This window comes from Artemia franciscana, chromosome 15 (genome assembly GCF_032884065.1).
Source record: "Artemia franciscana chromosome 15, ASM3288406v1, whole genome shotgun sequence".
In the NCBI taxonomy this organism is placed as follows: domain Eukaryota; kingdom Metazoa; phylum Arthropoda; class Branchiopoda; order Anostraca; family Artemiidae; genus Artemia; species Artemia franciscana.
In genome coordinates this window covers 30,138,848-30,157,471 of record NC_088877.1, presented here as the reverse complement: position 1 = coordinate 30,157,471, position 18,624 = coordinate 30,138,848, and the positions used below count along the sequence as shown (strand labels likewise).

At 33.4% G+C, this 18,624-nt stretch overlaps 1 protein-coding gene across 1 annotated transcript in view; it reads left to right on the top strand.

Moving 5' to 3' along the window:
* LOC136036570 (microsomal triacylglycerol transfer protein-like) overlaps nucleotides 1-18,624 on the top strand; it is a gene marked incomplete at its 3' end in the record, with an annotated part of 85,214 nt that overhangs the window by 19,856 nt on the left and 46,734 nt on the right. The window contains 1 exon segment of the mRNA XM_065718872.1: nucleotides 11,990-12,155. Coding sequence (XP_065574944.1) covers nucleotides 11,990-12,155 — 166 coding nt within the window.

Below are 18,624 nucleotides of genomic sequence, written 5' to 3'. Positions count from 1 at the left end.
TTATTTATAGATACATTATACCACTTTCAATGTCTATAGATGCACCAAAAACAATAGTGAAGATGAAATAGTAGCTTTTTAATTATTTGGTTTCATTTCTATTCTTTTCTGTTTTATTCTTATTCATTATTTACTATTCTTCTTTATCCTTCTTCGATTCTATCGAAATTCTATATGAAATATTCTTATGAAAACGGATTGTTCTGGGTACCCGGCTGACTGACCGTATTTCAAACATTAGGTTGTACGAAAAATGTGGTTCAATCCCGCTTTCTAGGGCTATAATGAAAAAAAAGGGTGAGATGGCTAGGCCGCGCTCTGTGGATGAAGGATGACAGATTGCCGTAGATTGTCCTTTTTGGCCAACCGTCTTGGGCTACACAGAAAGCAGGTCATCATTGTCTGGGTTGGGAGAATGTTATAAATACAGATTTAAAGGAAATGGGAACTTCGTGGGAGGGTGTAAAGAGGGAGGCCCTGAATAGATTAGGTTGGAGGAGGAGCGTGCGTAGCTGTGTTAGCCTCATGCGGCTTGGTGCTGCAGTGAGTTATTAGTAGTATTAGTAGTAGCAATCAGTGAAAAAATAAAGTATTTTGGAGTTCTGTGGCCGTTCATATTGACTGTAAAATTTTGATTTCTTTCCAAAATTCTTTTTGATTTGACTTTTAAAACAGCAAACAATGATCTGGTTTTATGTTCAGGCCTCAATTTGTTTTTTTTTTTCTATTCCAATTCTATCCTTTATTTCTATTTCTTTTATTCCTTGATTTATTTAATTTTTTTATATTTATTCAATTCTTTCCTGCTATACATTAATCTTCTTTCTGTGTTCTATTTCCTTTGCTATGATTCTAATCTAATTTATCATTCTTATATTCTTGTAAAATAAAGGATATTTTTTTTTTCTTCTGATATAAATCTTATTTATAGATACATTATACCACTTTCAATGTCTATAGATGCACCAGAAACAATAGTGAAGATGAAATAGTAGCTTTTTAATTATTTGGTTTCATTTCTATTCTTTTCTGTTTTATTCTTATTCATTATTTACTATTCTTCTTTATCCTTCTTCTATTTTATTTCTTAACTTTAACTAAACAAATTAGGATAGCAAGAGTTCTATTTGCATTCAACAAATAAATATATCAACCAGCAAAAGCAAGCACATATCAACAAACAACAAAAATCTATATCATTTTTCATCACTTCTCTTTTTTTCTCATTTTGTTCTGCTTGGCAATGCCGGTCTGGGGTTAGATCCCCACCCCAGCAAGGCTGGACGACAAGCATGCAACTTCTCCCTGTAAAAAAACAAACAAACTAGTAACTGACACGTCGATTCGACGTCGCCAGTAATGTCTATGGAGGATCTTATCCTTTTTTCTCATTTTATTCTTCTCTAATATTTTTAATCCTTCTTTTCCATTCTATTTTCTTTCTCTATCCATTCTAACTTATTGTTTGCTTATTTCCGTAGTAAGTAAGTAAATTTTATTGCGCTAAAAGCTATAGGGCCCTGGCAATACAAAACAAAAAAAATTCACTTTTAAATAATTAACATTTCATAACATAAACAAAGAAAACGCAAATCACAAAATTTACTTTTGGGCTCCATTGCCAACCTGAGAAATCACTCTAAATTTTGAACACTTGCAAAGTATTCACTAAAGTATACGCTTCATTTCCCAACTCACTCGTAATGATCTTATTTCACCCTTGCTCTAAAGTAGTGAATTTCTTGGTTTTCATCTGGAAAATTATTTGGATTTAGTAGAAACTCAATCAAGCTTCATTTCGTGAGTTTCCTCCCCCCCCCCTAATAATCTGAAATTTGTATAAAGAACCAGAAATAGAATACAAATCTGAATGGTTCATTGAGAGTTGCAAGAAAATTATAGGATTAAAAAAAAAAAAAACAGTTTGAGTAAGCTTGCCAGTATCGATCATTTAAATACAAGATATTGTAAGTTTATAGAGGGCTAGATAGGGGAGGATTATAAGACTTGATTTTACCTTTTTTGGCACCAAAAGATTTTGATGGTTCATAACACCTCTATGAAAGAAGGAGATGATTTTGTGAGGGGGGGGGGGTCTCCAGTTCTTGCCGTCAGATCACCCACCAGAATGGGGTTGTCGGACCTCAACAATACTCAGTAGGAAGTACTCAATTTGTTTTTTTTCTATTCCAATTCTATCCTTTATTTTTATTTCTTTTATTCCTTTATCTATTTAATTTTTTTATATTTATTCAATTCTTTCCTGCTATACATTACTCTTCTTTCTGTGTTCTATTTTCTTTGCTATGATTCTAATCTAATTTATCATTCTTATATTCTTGTAAAATAAACGATATTTTTTTTCTTCTGATATAAATCTTATTTATAGATACATTATACCACTTTCAATGTCTATAGATGCACCAAAAACAATAGTGAAGATGAAATAGTAGCTTTTTAATTATTTGGTTTCATTTCTATTCTTTTCTGTTTTATTCTTATTCATTATTTACTATTCTTCTTTATCCTTCTTCGATTCTATTTCTTAATTTTAACTAAACAAATTAGGATAGCAAGAGTTCTATTTGCATCCAACAAATAAATATATCAACCAGCAAAAGCAAGCAAATATCAACAAACAACAAAAATCTATATCACGTCTCATCAATTCTCTTTTGTTTTCTCATTTTGTTCTGCTTGGCAATAACAGCCTGGGGTTAGATCTCCACCCCAGCAAGGCTGGACGACAAGCATGCAACTTCTCCCTGTAAAAAAAAAAACTAGTAACTGACACGTCGATTCGACGTCCTATGCGCCAGTAATAGCTATGGAGGATCTTATTCTTTTTTCTCATTTTATTATTCTCTAATATTCTTAATCCTTCTTTTCCATTCTATTTTCTTTATCTATCCATTCTAACTTAGTCTTCGTTTATTTCCATAGTAAGTAAGTAAATTTTATTGCGCTAAAAGGCCTAGGGCCTTGGCAATACAAAACAAAAAAAGAAAATTCACTTTTAAATAATTAACATAACATAAACAAAGAAAACGCAAATCACAAAATTTACTTTTGGGCTCCATTGCCAACCTGAGAAATCGCTCTAAATTTTGAACACTTGCAAAGTATTCACTAAAGTATACACTTCATTTCCCAACTCACTCGTAATGATCTTATTTCACCCTTGCCCTAAAGTAGTGAATTTCTAGGTTTTCATCGGGAAAATTATATGGATTTAGTAGAAACTCTATCAAGCTTCATTACGTGAGTTTTCTCCCCCCCTCCCCCCTAATAAGCTGAAATTTGTTGAAAGAGCCAGAAATAGAATACAAATCTGAATGGTTCATTGAGAGTTGCAAGAAAATCATAGGATGTAAAAAAACAAACAGTTTGAGTAAGCTTGCCAGTATCAATCATTTAAATACAAGATATTGTTAGTTTATAGAGGGCTAGATAGGGGAGGATTATAAGACTTGATTTTGCCTTTTTTTGGCAACATAAGATTTTGATGGTTCATAACACCTCTATGAAAGAAGTAGATGATTTTGTGAGCAGGGGGGGGTCCCAAGTTCTTGCCATCAGATCACCCACCAGAATTGGGTTGTCGGACCTCAACAATACTCAGTAGGAAGTAAGAGCTGATTTTCTAATTAGGTCTTTGGGGCTCAGGGTCGTTTTTTAGACTCCTTTTCAAACAGTTCGTGGTAACGAACTGTAGTAAGGAGCGACCCGGCTTAATAGTAACCAAAACTCTAAAAAACGGAATTTTAATACCAATAGCTACATCAAAAGAATCAAATTTTAATGCTGATTTTAAACATATAAGTTTCATCAAAATTAGTCTATCTTTCTATTTATTCTATTTATTTTTTAAATTCATTAATTTTTTTTTTAATTTTAATATTTATTTTTTAATTTAATTTATTAATTTTACTATTTATCACTCAAAAAAGATATATTGGCTGTGAGGCCTGGTGACTGCATCACATATTTAACACTTCTAGAGTTTAGTCCATCTTCAATTTGAAAGTGGCGCCTGCCTGCTTGCCCGCTAGAACGGAGCTTTTCACTCGAAAGCAGAAACATGGTTTGATGAAACGAAAGCTTGGCAGCAAAACTTCAGATACTGCTCTCTGACATAGGCTATATAACTCCACTTCACTTCACACGCCATAGGCTCTGGCTCGTGGACAAGCAAAAACCATCCCTTTTGGCCCCAGGCAAGAGTTCTGCAGAGCTTTCCAAAATGTAATGTCATATTCATCAATCCGGCCAGAGGTCCTCACTTTCCGTAAAAACCGCTCAGGTTAGACCCTTACGTGTTTCCAGTTATAAGCTGAGATCGGCGGGATAGAAAAAAAAAAGAAAAAAAAAACTTGATAAAACCAAAGTTTTGCTCTCAATTGGAAACACATTTTTTCGTAACACAATTGGAAAGATAGTTCTATCAGAGCGCAATTAAAACCTAAAAACAAACCGAAGTTAAAATAAATATTTCATACAAAATTTATTTCTTATGAAATATACATACAATATTTACATTTTTCTATTCCCATATTGGTAGTATAGGTTAGTCTAATATGGATATTAGTTTTTTACTGCTTTCAAAAGTATTTCAAAATCCTTTCAAGCTTTCGATGTCTATTGAGGACACATTTGTTTCGAAATTTCTTCTCGGATTCGTATGAGTTCAATCTGGTCTTAGCGTTGTTTTTGGGGATGTTTGTAGTACATTCCATGCTGAAGGAAGGCTACTAGGTCGGGTAATATCTTCTCACATTTCTCGCATTTCATAGGCATGTGATACCATCTATCAGAGCTGGTATCACAACTATCAATGTTGTAAATTTGACGTTTTTTGTCATCAACAAGAACCTCATATGCATTTGAAATCTCTTGGAAACGGATTGTGGCTTCTTCCTGATTGTCTGGGTTTTTATCAGGATGCCATCTCATAGCCAAACAACGGTATGCCTTCTTTATCTCTGCCTTAATTTCATTTGTCTTCATACATCTAATCTTGTTTCTGTTTAATTTTAGAATAGCATAGTAGTCATTTTTCATAGTTACTTTTCCCCTTGGCATGATACAAACTTGTTAAATATTTGTCCAACCTGATTTCTAGCGTTGCTATTTTAGCACTGAGGCTGAACAATGTCCTGTATTCTATTTATACTATGAATGACGTCATTTAGTTTTAACTTGACTTGACTCTTCACCTAAATTTACAGCAGTCTTAAGTTAAGACTGATTAAAACTTTGGTGTGACGTCATGTCTAATTTTGGATTAGTTGCTGTTAAAAAGTGATGTCGTTAATAACGCAAGAAAAGCTGTAATCACCACGGAAATGGGTATTTATCTTGATTAGTCCAAAAAGATAACAATCAAACAGTATTTGACGTTTAAATGCAAAAATTACGGATACTAAACAATAATAAAACTGTGTTGGAAGAGGGATGGGAAAGGCAGACATTGTGTTGTAACGCAAATTCATCATGGCTTCTTCCGTAAATGTATGTTTTAAGACAGAAATTGGATTAGTGGTGGTACCAGTCTCTTTTGTGCCTTGGGCAAAATCTTGATAATCCCTTTTCCCCTGTTATCTCATAAATTTATTGGCTAAACTCTAACAAAATTTTCATTTGTTAACAAAATTGTTTTCCATTTATTCTTTTATTAATGATTAATTTCTTCTAATTCGATTTTGAATAATTTGATTATAATTACTTATTTTGTTTTTGATTATTATTGTTTATTTTATTTACTAGTTTTATTTCTTAGTTTGTCTTATTAATTAATCTAATGTATTAACTACACCCCCTTCTGTAGTAAAATAAAAATTTATGTAAAATATAAATTAATTTAAATCCTGCAGTGTGTTGCTACACTAAAATTCGATCTTTGGGTCTCATATGACCAACCACTGCATGACCTATATAATAATTATGATCGTTAGATTATTTATTGGAGATTTTGTGACTATAAAATTTTTGTGCTCGTGGCAAGTGCCTCCACTGTCCTCCTTAAAACTCTCTCTGAATCGTATACAACTGTCAATGAATCAGATCACGTGACAGAATACATTGCAAAGAAGCAAGGAATAAATAACAAACAAGCAAGGAAATTAAACAACAGTACAAATTACAAGAACCCACAGAAACAGAATACAACGCGAAATACCTAATCTAACGACAAAATAAATTAATCATATAAACTTATTTTTAATTACACTATAAGCCCACGTGGACTTGTGACGTCATCTCATAATAGGCTTGATGGATTAAGTTGGTGAAACTCTTGGAAAGATTAAGTTAGAAAAACTCTTGGAAAGATTAAATTGGTAAAACTCTTGGAAAGATTATGTTGGAAAAATTCTTGATATGACCTAAAAAATTTACTGAAATAATTGGAATTGCATTTTCAGAAGTAAAACTGATGAAAAACGTAAGGAAAACTTAAAATAAATGTAAAAGTGTTTTTTTGTGAGAATATTGATAGGTAGGCTTAATAGAACTCTCATGCATGTCAATAGGTTTCAATGATTTGTGGTTTCAAACCACAAATTGTCAATAGTTTCAATGATTTGTAGTCCCCTCGGATAATATGCTAATGGGCCATTTGCCTTTGAGACAGTCAGCTGACATTGAAGCTCCAAAAAGGATGTTTAAGGTATTAAATCCTCTTAAAACTGAGGGTAGATATAGGTATATCTACAAAAAAAGCTTCCGAAAGTAGTGTCTTTGAGGTTTAATAAATGATCAATATACTGGCTCTTTTTTCTCATGACAGTGAACAATAAGAAGAAAAAAAAAGACCAAACATTTGAAAATGAAAATAAATTTTGGACAAAAATAAAAATTTTACTTTTTACTTTCTTTCTTTTCAAAAAACGTTCTTTCTCTACTTCCTTTCTCTTTTATTCGTTCATTATTGCTATTAATTTTGTTATTATAGAGATGAGGATGGTAAAAGACTTCTTTTGCTTTACAAAATTAATTCTGTGTACTTGAAGTCAGTCTTCTCATTGTCGAAGTAGATGTCTTTTATTTATTTTGGTTTGTTTTTATGACAAAGACTATATGAACAGGTTGAAGGCAATGCTGATGGTTCAATAGGATGTCATAACATTCGTGTTTTTTTTTTGTAAGTAACTTAGGTGATGGTTGCTCTTTCTAGTTCTCAAAGTGGTCCATTTGTATTCCATTCAGTGTGACCAATAAGTTGATAAAACTAGCCATGTGACTGAAAACAGAGATTCTGTTTCTAAACGAAAAGTTTTCTTTAAGTTTGTTATTTCTATTCCTCTGTCACCTTGGGTCATGGCTGTATTTTTTTTTTTTTTTTTTTTTCACTTAAGACATGTTTGAGTTCCTTTTGCAAATTATTATGATCGTTATATCACGGTACGAGGTACAAATACGTAGGCCTATGCTATGCAACTAATTCATTATGAAAATAGCAACTTAACCTTAAATAATCTTTCTACTTTAATATGAAATATAAATAAATAATGTGGTGCATGGAATGCATATTCATACATATTCAGACAAAGTAAGAAAAGAAGGAGTTTTGTAATTGGTTCATGCTTCACCAGAGCTACTACTGAGAATACACCAAAATCCCAATTAGTTTCTAAAGTTTTATTTAAAAAAGTCGAAATACATAAAAAAAAGAGAAAAATATGTATAAACTACCTACTTTTTTAGAGTCTTATTAATATTTACTTGTCCCAATATCCCAAACTTGAGGAAAGAAATCCGAAGCTTGGGAACAAGCTGAAGCAATGGCATTCTTTTCTTTCTCATAAATATTACTAATGTAACTTTAATTACTTTCATAAATCAGGCATCTGAAACTGTCGAACTCATTTTTGGCTGATACAATTCCACAGTAGAAAAATACCTATGTTTTCTCTTTAAAAATAATTGTTTTGAAATTGATTTCTTTTAAAATTAATGCTTATACTTAACGCCTCGAAAATACAAGCAATAGGTTTAAGGTTATTATTGTCTTCAGCACCATCTCTTATTGTTCCTGAAATAGCATAAATAACTTCAGATAAACAAGATAAAGGATTGTCTTGAAAAGCTTGCTGATCAATGGTCATGACTGCTACTATAGAATTTTTGTCAAAAAAATGTTAAAATAAACATTGGCTTTATAGTAATAACTATGTATCTTTGAAATTGTGATTTGATAATTTTCAAAAGTATAGTCGATATGTCAAAACCAGCATCCAGATTCAGCGCAAAAGCTATGTATTTTTTGAACATTAATGTCAAAAAAGCTTATTTGATAGCCTATGATTTTAAAGACAAAAAAAAATACTTTTTCTACCAAAACTTAAAGAATTGGAAAATGATCTATTTTTTTTAATCTGATACAAGGAAAAAAAAAAACAAATAAAGGACCAACATTTTCCATAAGGAGAAAAGCTTCTCCAAATTCGATGCTTCAAAGATTAGAACCAATTTTAATTTTGTAAAAAAAAGAGTTTATAAATGGAGACAGCTTGCATTGAATGCTTTGAATTGGATGTCTCAAAAGAAAAAGAAAAAAGAAATTGATAATAAATAAAATCACATCAAATAAAAAATAAAAGTGGTGGAACCTAGTGTGGTTTATTTCTAGTCTAAATGTCTGATTAAGCTATTTTTCGTTGTTAAAATCAATGTTGGACCCTTGTGTTCTTTTTCTAACTGTAGGCCCCAAATAGAATAAAACTAAAAGATAATGGATGTCTATTGGCTAATTAGACAAGTTTTCTTGTACTGCCTCCAAATTATGGATTTTCTTCCTGAATGTTTTTGTTGTCCATAACAGAATTAATGGAAGAAGACCTAATTTTTCAAAAGATTCTGGGTGTAATAACTTCAAAAGCAATTGAGAATCAATCTAGAAGCAAAATAACTTTCAGGCCTGCTTTTGTCATTTAAACTTTCCTGTCGTTTATTAACTTTCTAATCACGTGATAACTATAATTCTGAAGCTTGGTCTCTGCCCACAGGAGGTACGAGGAGCCACGAATTGGGAGGAGTCTACAAGTACGCTTACAATGCTTCAATTCTTGTAAATGGAGTCAAAGCTCTTCAGGACAGCTTACAACCAGGTAATTTGTGATTTTTCGTTTTATTCGTGTTAGAACTTCTTCAGAAGAAGGGATCACTAATTATTCTACACAGCTGGATCATCTGGTGGTTATGTTTTGTTTTGTCGGTCAGTGATTGTTTTTGCTGTCGCTGGTAACGTAAATTGACAAATAATCTAGAATTAAACGAAGAAAAGTTTTACCTTGGCAATTGAATTAAAGAGTAAGACTCGAACTTAAAATGTGTGGAAAGGCCCAAAAGAACAAGATGTTGCTCATAAACGTTATTGTTTGTATACAGTTATTTATTACAGATAAGTGCTATTGAAGGTTACCTAAACCCCTCGGCTGATTAAGAAAGTATTGGAGATACGAGCACTGGCAAGCACTATCCAGGAGAACCTATCCAGGCGAGCACTGGGTGACTTATAGCCCGTACCAGTTAAAATTTTCTTTTTTTCAACTTCTATTTCAAGAAAAAAATTTCTAGCTTACCATCATTGCAAATCCCCAAATTATCTCTAATTACATACTTTAAATTCTAGTTTATTATAAATCCCAATCCACCATGGTTCAAAGATGTCTGGTTCCTTAATTCAAAATCATAATCTAGAAAAAAAAATAAGCCCAGAGATACATGTTTCATAAATCCCTACAACATCAAATTTAGAGGAAGATTCCTCTACTGGTTCCTAGATTCCTAGATTCCTAACTTGTTCGTACGCAGCCACACAATTTGATAGTTAAGTTGGTATTAACAATTCTTGTTGGATTGTGGAAGCCTGCCACGAATGGTTTACTCTGAGATGTAAAAAGTTAACAAAAGGGTTGACAAGTCAATTGTTATTTAGAGTTTTTACTTCCAGGGTACAAATTCTCAAATTTCTACATCAACAGGGAAAGATCAATCATATAATTTCATCAAAATTTGTAGCAATCTTGAAAAAGAACTTTCCTGTATTTAAACGATGGCATTGCTGATGGTGCCTATATGGATAAGAGCTTACAACCAGTATCAGCTAATGTGGCACGTCGTGTCATGAGCTTGTGTGAGAGAGAGAGAGAGAGAGAGATCGGTATATATAAAAACTATAGTAGCATAGCTAAATTCAGTTTTTTTTTTTTTTTTTTTTTTTTTTTTTTTTTTTTTTTTTTTTTTTTTTTTTTTTTTTTTTTTTTTTTTTTTTTTTTTTTTTTATACAAAATCATACATTTAAACAAAAGCACACAGTATACATTTAAACTAAAATCGCACAAAAATACACAAATAGGTGAATACAATAACTGGGATACTATTTTGATGGACGATAACTTCAAATTCATCCATTTTGTTACATAATGACTGGCAATTTATAACGGAAAATTTCGACATATTTAAAAGTAACTGACCTTAAAAGGGGGGGGGGAGGCTGATTACTTCTAGTCGAACATATCGGAGCTTGATTGAAAGGAACAACAGTTGGTATATTTGCATTTGTAGAGCAGTCTATCTCGACAAGGATACGTTAGCACAGTTAACTCAGGTGAAAACAGTCCAATTAAGGCTGCTTTATCATATTTGAATGGCATAGCACACAAATAAGACAAACTGAGTAGTGTCAATAATTGTATAATAACTAGTATTCTTTCGTTATATTGCATGAAACAGGCACAATTAAGCAAAACTTAGAATTCTTGCAAAAAAATGGTGCCACAGTTAACTCAGGTGAAAACCAGTCAGAGCCATCTATCAATATGCCGCCTTTTGAGAGAAGCGAGAGGAGGTTGACGTCTAGACGGTGCATTGCTGCGTATGTTCGCTAAAATGCTGGAAATCACGTGACAAAACAAAAGTCAAACTGTAAAACTATGAGAGCAGATAGTGGTTACGGAAGATCCCAGAAAGTAAGTTCTGTTTTCGATCAAACATTGACTTCAATTTCTTTCATGTATATCGTAGTAATTTTTAATAAAGGAAGCAATTCTTTCGCTTTTTCAATTGTTCTTTACCTATTTTATTTGACAAATTTTCAGTGTCCTTCTTTCCTTTAAGATTTGGTTCTTCGTTTTCTCTTTTACCCACTATATTTATTGCTATTGATTGGCAAACCTTGTCAATTTTCTCCTAACATGGGCTAAAATTATTAAAACTAGATAACGTTCCAAAGTTACGATTTAAATTATTTGATTGAAATTCTACCATATTTACTATTTTTACCATATTTGATGTCCTGTTAGTGGTGTTAACTTACGTTCAGAGAGAAGAATTTCCAATAACACATTCAAATTCTAAAAGATTTTACAAATAATGAGATTCAGGCAGGAAACTAGGTGCGAGCAATTCTTTCCAATTAATCTATGTTTGAACCTAACACTTTATTGGTTAAAATCTTTTCCAATTTCCTGAAGGAATATCTGTTGAGCTAAGTCCCCTTCAAAAATGAAATTAAAAAAAAAAAAAAATAGTAGGAGTTATTTGCAATAATAAGCGAGTATCGAAGCAAAGTGTTATTTTTTTAGTTCAGAAATTATGAAGAATATTGGTCAAAACAAATCTCATCTTCCAGAAAATAGTATTGTTTCGAGTCCTGTCCATTTAAAAAAAGCTTGTATGATAAAGAAGGGTTGAAATTTATATATATTGGTGACTATATCTGAACCTTTAGGGAAAAACTGTTTTTAGAAAGCCCGTTTATTTTACATCAATGGTGAAAAAACTACTAACGAGCACTGCTATCTCAGTTGCGGAGCGTTTGACCAATAATAATCTTATTCACCCAACTGTAAATGAGAACCGCACACTTAACGTTTCTTCCTAGTAATGTTGAGTTAATATTCTTTTCGGGTACTACCTGTCGGCCGACGGTCCGCACTGCTAGTCTAGAAATATATGGTATTTTTTAATGATTATGCATCATTTTTAGATATTTGGCATCGAGAAGCAGCAAAAGTCGACAGTGGATTATAAATTCAGTGGGGATGGTTTAGTCGTCGATTCTTTAAAAGCGGTAGAAACTCAAAGAATGGAAGTGGCTATCCAAAGACAAGTGAGTGCTCAAATATACTCCAACCAGACTCTTGTATTAAAAGGTATTTATTGTCATTGGCTATCACCATCATTTTATAGTATTTTTTTATAGTGTGAAGTTAGGGTAAGGATAGAGAGAATTGAAATGGTGATCGGAAACAAGCTAGTAGCTAAATATATTAAAAATGAGATTTTAACTGCTATTTATTGCAACGTGTTGAACTGATCTGTATTAAAACAACGATGTGAGCCGTAAGGAAATTTAAAGTTTTATGAGGCAGTTATATTTTCTGTGGGGGAGTGGCTTGAGTATTTTTTTTTATATAAAATTGGCAAGATCTTGTCCTACGTAACAGTTTGCTAGAGAAATCTAAAAAGCTTAGAAATGGTAGATCTTGATCGAGTTTTGTAAGGTAATTTGCAAAATAGCAGAAGGGTGTCATTTTGAAGCAAATGGATGGTTTGTGTAAAGATGGAGAAGATGCTTGTGAAACTGACCAGCAATATAACATATGCAGGAAAAGGAACGACAGGAAAGCCGTCCTGGCTGAGTGGTTGAAGCGCTGGTGTGGGAATTCCTTGTGCAAAGGACACGGGTTCAATCCCAGTCATGACCAGTTATTTAGTTTGGGACGAGGGTGAGTGGCGTGACTCTGTAAGCTCAACCAGATTCAACCCAGCTCTAAATGGGTATCTGGAGAAATGGAGAAATCCTCAATATTTATTCCGCCAGTTGATTAGCTTAATAAAATCAAGGCTCAAAATCAAAGAAGATTCTCACCGTTACACGAGAATCTTCTCGAGAGAAGACATCATTCTTCGAAAAAAAGTTCACAAAGTTAAGATTTTGCTCTGCATGGAGCTAAGAGTGCTTTAAATGGGGTATTTATCTATCTCAGCCCCAAACGATTGTATCCTAGCTCACTTAAAAAATTCGCATTCGAAATTAATATATAAGGATCTAGCCCTAACTTTACGAGAAATTGTACGATTTCGGTTAGGGAACCAGATCTTTATTGCAACGATATATCTCACCAAGTTAGCTTTAGTTAGATTGCATTGTGTTTACGATTCTTTTTAATATTCATCTTTCGTATTCCCTTTTCGTGTAGTTTATTTCCAGGCAGGAACGTATGCAGAGTCTCCCCATGCCTGATTTCCAAATTTTTTCTCGAATTTTGTGGCACTTCTAATTCAAATTATTAGCTCTCTCTGAAGAAAAATTCCTGCGTACGTGTCTGCTTCCAGGGGTTCTTTTTCTTTATCTGTCATGAGTTTTTATAGGGAGGCTTTACATTAAAATGTTTGATCATAAGATTGTTTTAGCATTCCAGTTAGACTAAATGAAACTTTGGATTAAAATGCGGATTTTGTTGCAACAATGTGGAAGATACTCATATGGATAGCATATAATGCCACTGCCATGATAGGTTTTGGAAATACATGAAGAATTGTCTCCATAGTTGCGTGTTTTCTCTCTCTGTGTACTTCTCTCCCACAACCTCTCTCTTTATTTCGTCCTTTTTTCTAGCGAGGTCTGTCTCACCCCTCCCCCATGGCTTTGTGTCATTACTAGCTTCTATCCCTTCTTAAATACTGAGCTGAGAGTCTTACGACGGGCGCTTTGCTGCATTTACTTTGTCGTGGATTTTGTTTATTAATCAGCTTGATCTCGTTCAATCATTTGTAAAATTTCAGTCCTTTTCCGTTAAAAAAGCGCTGTCATTTGCGCAGAACTGATTGTAGGCTCATTTTCTAAAAGAATAATGTTAGCAAATTAAAGCACAACAATTAGTTAAAAAGTAATTTTTGGATGTTTGGGCTATTTATATCCTGTAGAGCCACCATATTTAAGAAACTCATTTATCACACTATCAGCACCTGGAGCCTTATTTTTTAATCTTTTTAGTACTGTCGCTAATTCTTCCTCACTAAACATATCTTCCTTCACATCTAAGGTATCACAAACTTTTTCATTTTCATCTATATCTTTTCCTGCAACTGTATCTCGGTTTAGCACATTCTCAAAATCTTTAGCACATTCCCATCTTTCTTTAACTTTTTCCTTATCACTGATTGTGGCCCTATTTCTGTCTTTAACTGGGACTAGTCCGAATTGACTACTCCCTTTCAATTTATTAACATGCCAGTATAATATTTTACTATTATGCCGTCTAGCCGAATCTTCCAGATCCTCAGCAATTTTATCCATGGCCTCTACTTCACATCTCCTTAGTTCATATTTTAATGCTTTCTCCACTTTCTTTATGCTCCTTTTGTTTTCATACGACCTATCACTCAGATAATTCTTGTACAAACCCCTTCCACTCTATTAAACCTAAAGCTTTTTCACTAATATTCCTAGTTGCAGTCTTAGCACTCTTCCCTAAGACACCATCAGCAACTTCACAAATTGTTTTTCTAAAATTATTCCATCCATCTTTCACATTGTCAAATTTTAAACTCTCAAGTTTAGCATTAAACTGTTCCTGGAAATTTTTTCCTCAAATTTTCATTCTAGAGTCTACCAACATCATAACTTTCCGGGAGGTAGTTACCTTTCGGAAATTTCAGCTTTAAATCAACCTTAGACACTACTAGATGGTGATCTTTACTTTTAAAATCAATAACAGCAATCCTATACACCCTAGTATCTTGTATTGATCCTGCTAGTCTTCGGTTTACAATAACATAATCAATAATGTTTGCTGTTTTACCATCACGTGAATATCATGTCAACTTATGGGCCATTTTTTGACCAAACACCGTAATGGTTATAACTAGGTTATTGTACCGACAAAATCGCAAAGGTCTATAGCCATTACTTTTTTCTTATCCTACACCAAATTTACCTTGGCTAAACGTTGTAACATTCCAAGTTTCAATTTTCATGTTCTTTAAATCTTTGAAATTATTTTGGCCTCAGGAAAAGCAATGATCCCGGATCACCAGTGTAGGGTGGGGACCAACATATCTTCTCAAGTCTACACCGAAGCGCTTAAGCCGGCTTAGAACCGGACAGCAAGAAGTCCCTGGAACCTCCAGTAAGTTGGAGGCTTTGTGCAATCCTGGGCCCATCTTGGTCACAAAATGGTTTTCAGTACTTGGCGATGCTCTTCTATAAACAAGAGTCGAAATCCTGTGCTTAGATTATACTGATGATTTAAGCATATTAGATGAATTTGTGAGCAAAATGAATGAATTTTAAGAGGTTTTGCGAGTTCATGATGCTAGAATGTGCTTGAAAATAATTGTGAAGAAGACTAAGTCACTAAGGCTAGGAATTAGTGAAGATGAAAATGTGACGTTGGGTAACGAAAAGATTGATCAGGTTGGCAGCCTCACTTACGTTGGTAGTATCAAACAGTTCGTGGTAACGAACTGTAGTAAGGAGCGACCCGGCTCAATAGTAAAGGAAACTCTAAAAAACGGAATTTTGATGCTAAAATATACATCAAAAGAATCAGATTTTCATGCTGATTTTAAATACATAAGTTTCATCAAATTTAGTCTTTGTCATCAAAAAAGTTACGAGCCTGAAAAAATTTGCCCTATTCACACCATCGCACCATCGCATTCGGCGTATCAGAGAACCCTATAGCAAAATTTTCAAGCTCCTATCTACAAAAATGTGGAATTTCGTATTTTTTGCCAGAAGACAAATCACGGGTGCGTGTTTATTTTTATTTTTTTTTCACGGGTCATCGTATCGACCAAGTGGTCCTAGAATGTCGCAAGAGGGCTCATTCTAATGGAAATGAAAAGTTCTAGTGCCCTTTTTATGTGACCAAAAAAATTGGAGGGCACCTAGGCCCCCTTCCACGCTCATTTTTTCTCCAAAGTCAACAGATCAAAATTTTGAGATAGCCATTTTGTCCCGCATAGTCAAAAACCATAATAACTATGTCTTTAGGAATGACTTACTCCCCCACAGTCCCTGGGGGAGGGGCTGCAAGTTACAAACTTCGACCAGTCTACATATTATAATGGTTATTGGGAAGTGTACAGTCGTTTTCAGGGGATTTTTTTTTGGTTTTGGGGGTGGGGCTGAGGGGAGGGGGCTATGTGGGAGGATCTTTCCTTGGAGAAATATGTCATGGGGGAACAGAAATTCAATGAAAAGGGTGCAGGATTTTCTAAAATTACTATAAAAAAAATAATGAAAAAATAAACATGGAAAAGTTTTTTCAATTGAAAGTAAAGAGTAGCATTGAAACTTAAAACGAACAGAGATTATTACGCATATGAGGGGTTCTAAAAATACTTTAGCATAAAGAGCGAGGTATTTAGGAGGACATAAATACCTCGCTCTTTATGCTATAGTATTTTTAGTAATTTCAACTATTTATTCTACGGCCTTTCTGATTCAGGGGTCATTCTTAAAGAATTGGGACAAAACTTACGATTTAGTGTAAAGAACGAGGTATTAACGAGGGTACAAACCCCCTCATATACATAATAAAAATTAAAGAATATAAAAGTTTGTTACGTAAGTTAATTCTTAAGTTACGTATATTTTTTACTAATAAAAAAATTCGTTAAAAATTAAAATTTATAGTTGCCTTTTTATGTAACCGAAAAATTGAATGGCCTCCTTCCCCATCCCTTGTTTCTCAAAATCGTCTGATCGAAACTAAGAGAAAGCCATTTAGCCAAAAAAGGAATTAATATGCAAATTTCCTTTTAATAATTTATTGGTTGAGAGCCAAAATCAAACATGCATTAATTCAAAAATGTTCAGAAATTACATAATAAAAAACTAGTTTTTTTAACTGAAAGTAAGGAGCGACATTAAAACTTTAAACGAACAGAAATTACTCCGTATATGGAATGGGTTGTCCCCTCCGCAATCCCTCGCTCTTTACGCTAAAGTTTGACTTTGCCACAATTCTGCTTTTTAAAACAATTAAAAGCTTTAGCGTAAAGAGCGAGGGATTGCGGAGGGGACAACCCATTTCATATAAGGAGTAATTTCTGTTCGTTATTAATGTCGCTCCTTACTTTCAGTTAAAAAAACTAGTTTTCTTATGTAATTATTAGTAAAGACGGTGAGAGCAGTTAAGATGTTAAAAGTAGAATAGCTTAGGCTCAGGGTGTTTTTTCACAGTTAAAAAAAAGTTTGGAAAAATCGAAAGATAAGTCTGGAAAACAAGATTAGAATATTGGAAGCTACAGTGATGACAGTGGTCAAATATGGCTCTGAAGCATGGGCGCTCCGAAAATCAGATGAAAATTTACTATATGTTTTCCAGAGAAATTGCCTACGGATTGTTCTGGGTACCCGGCTGACTGACCGTATTTCAAACATTAGGTTGTACGAAAAATGTGGTTCAATCCCGCTTTCTAGGGCTATAATGAAAAAAAAGGGTGAGATGGCTAGGCCGCGCTCTGTGGATGAAGGATGACAGATTGCCGTAGATTGTCCTTTTTGGCCAACCGTCTTGGGCTACACAGAAAGCAGGTCATCATTGTCTGGGTTGGGAGGATGTCATAAATACAGATTTAAAGGAAATGGGAACTTCGTGGGAGGGTGTAAAGAGGGAGGCCCTGAATAGATTAGGTTGGAGGAGGAGCGTGCGTAGCTGTGTTAGCCTCATGCGGCTTGGTGCTGCAGTGAGTTATTAGTAGTATTAGTAGTAGCAATCAGTGAAAAAATAAAGTATTTTGGAGTTCTGTGGCCGTTCATATTGACTGTAAAATTTTGATTTCTTTCCAAAATTCTTTTTGATTTGACTTTTAAAACAGCAAACAATGATCTGGTTTTATGTTCAGGCCTCAATTTGTTTTTTTTTTCTATTCCAATTCTATCCTTTATTTCTATTTCTTTTATTCCTTCATTTATTTAATTTTTTTATATTTATTCAATTCTTTCCTGCTATACATTAATCTTCTTTCTGTGTTCTATTTCCTTTGCTATGATTCTAATCTAATTTATCATTCTTATATTCTTGTAAAATAAAGGATATTTTTTTTTTCTTCTGATATAAATCTTATTTATAGATACATTATACCACTTTCAATGTCTATCGATGCACCAGAAACAATAGTGAAGATGAAATAGTAGCTTTTTAATTATTTGGTTTCATTTCTTATCTTTTCTGTTTTATTCTTATTCATTATTTACTATTCTTCTTTATCCTTCTTCTATTTTATTTCTTAACTTTAACTAAACAAATTAGGATAGCAGGAGTTCTATTTGCATTCAACAAATAAATATATCAACCAGCAAAAGCAAGCACATATCAACAAACAACAAAAATCTATATCATTTTTCATCAATTCTCTTTTTTTCTCATTTTGTTCTGCTTGGCAATGCCGGTCTGGGGTTAGATCCCCACCCCAGCAAGGCTGGACGACAAGCATGCAACTTCTCCCTGTAAAAAAACAAACTAGTAACTGACACGTCGATTCGACGTCGCCAGTAATGGCTATGGAGGATCTTATCCTTTTTTCTCATTTTATTCTTCTCTAATATTTTTAATCCTTCTTTTCCATTCTATTTTCTTTCTCTATCCATTCTAACTTATTGTT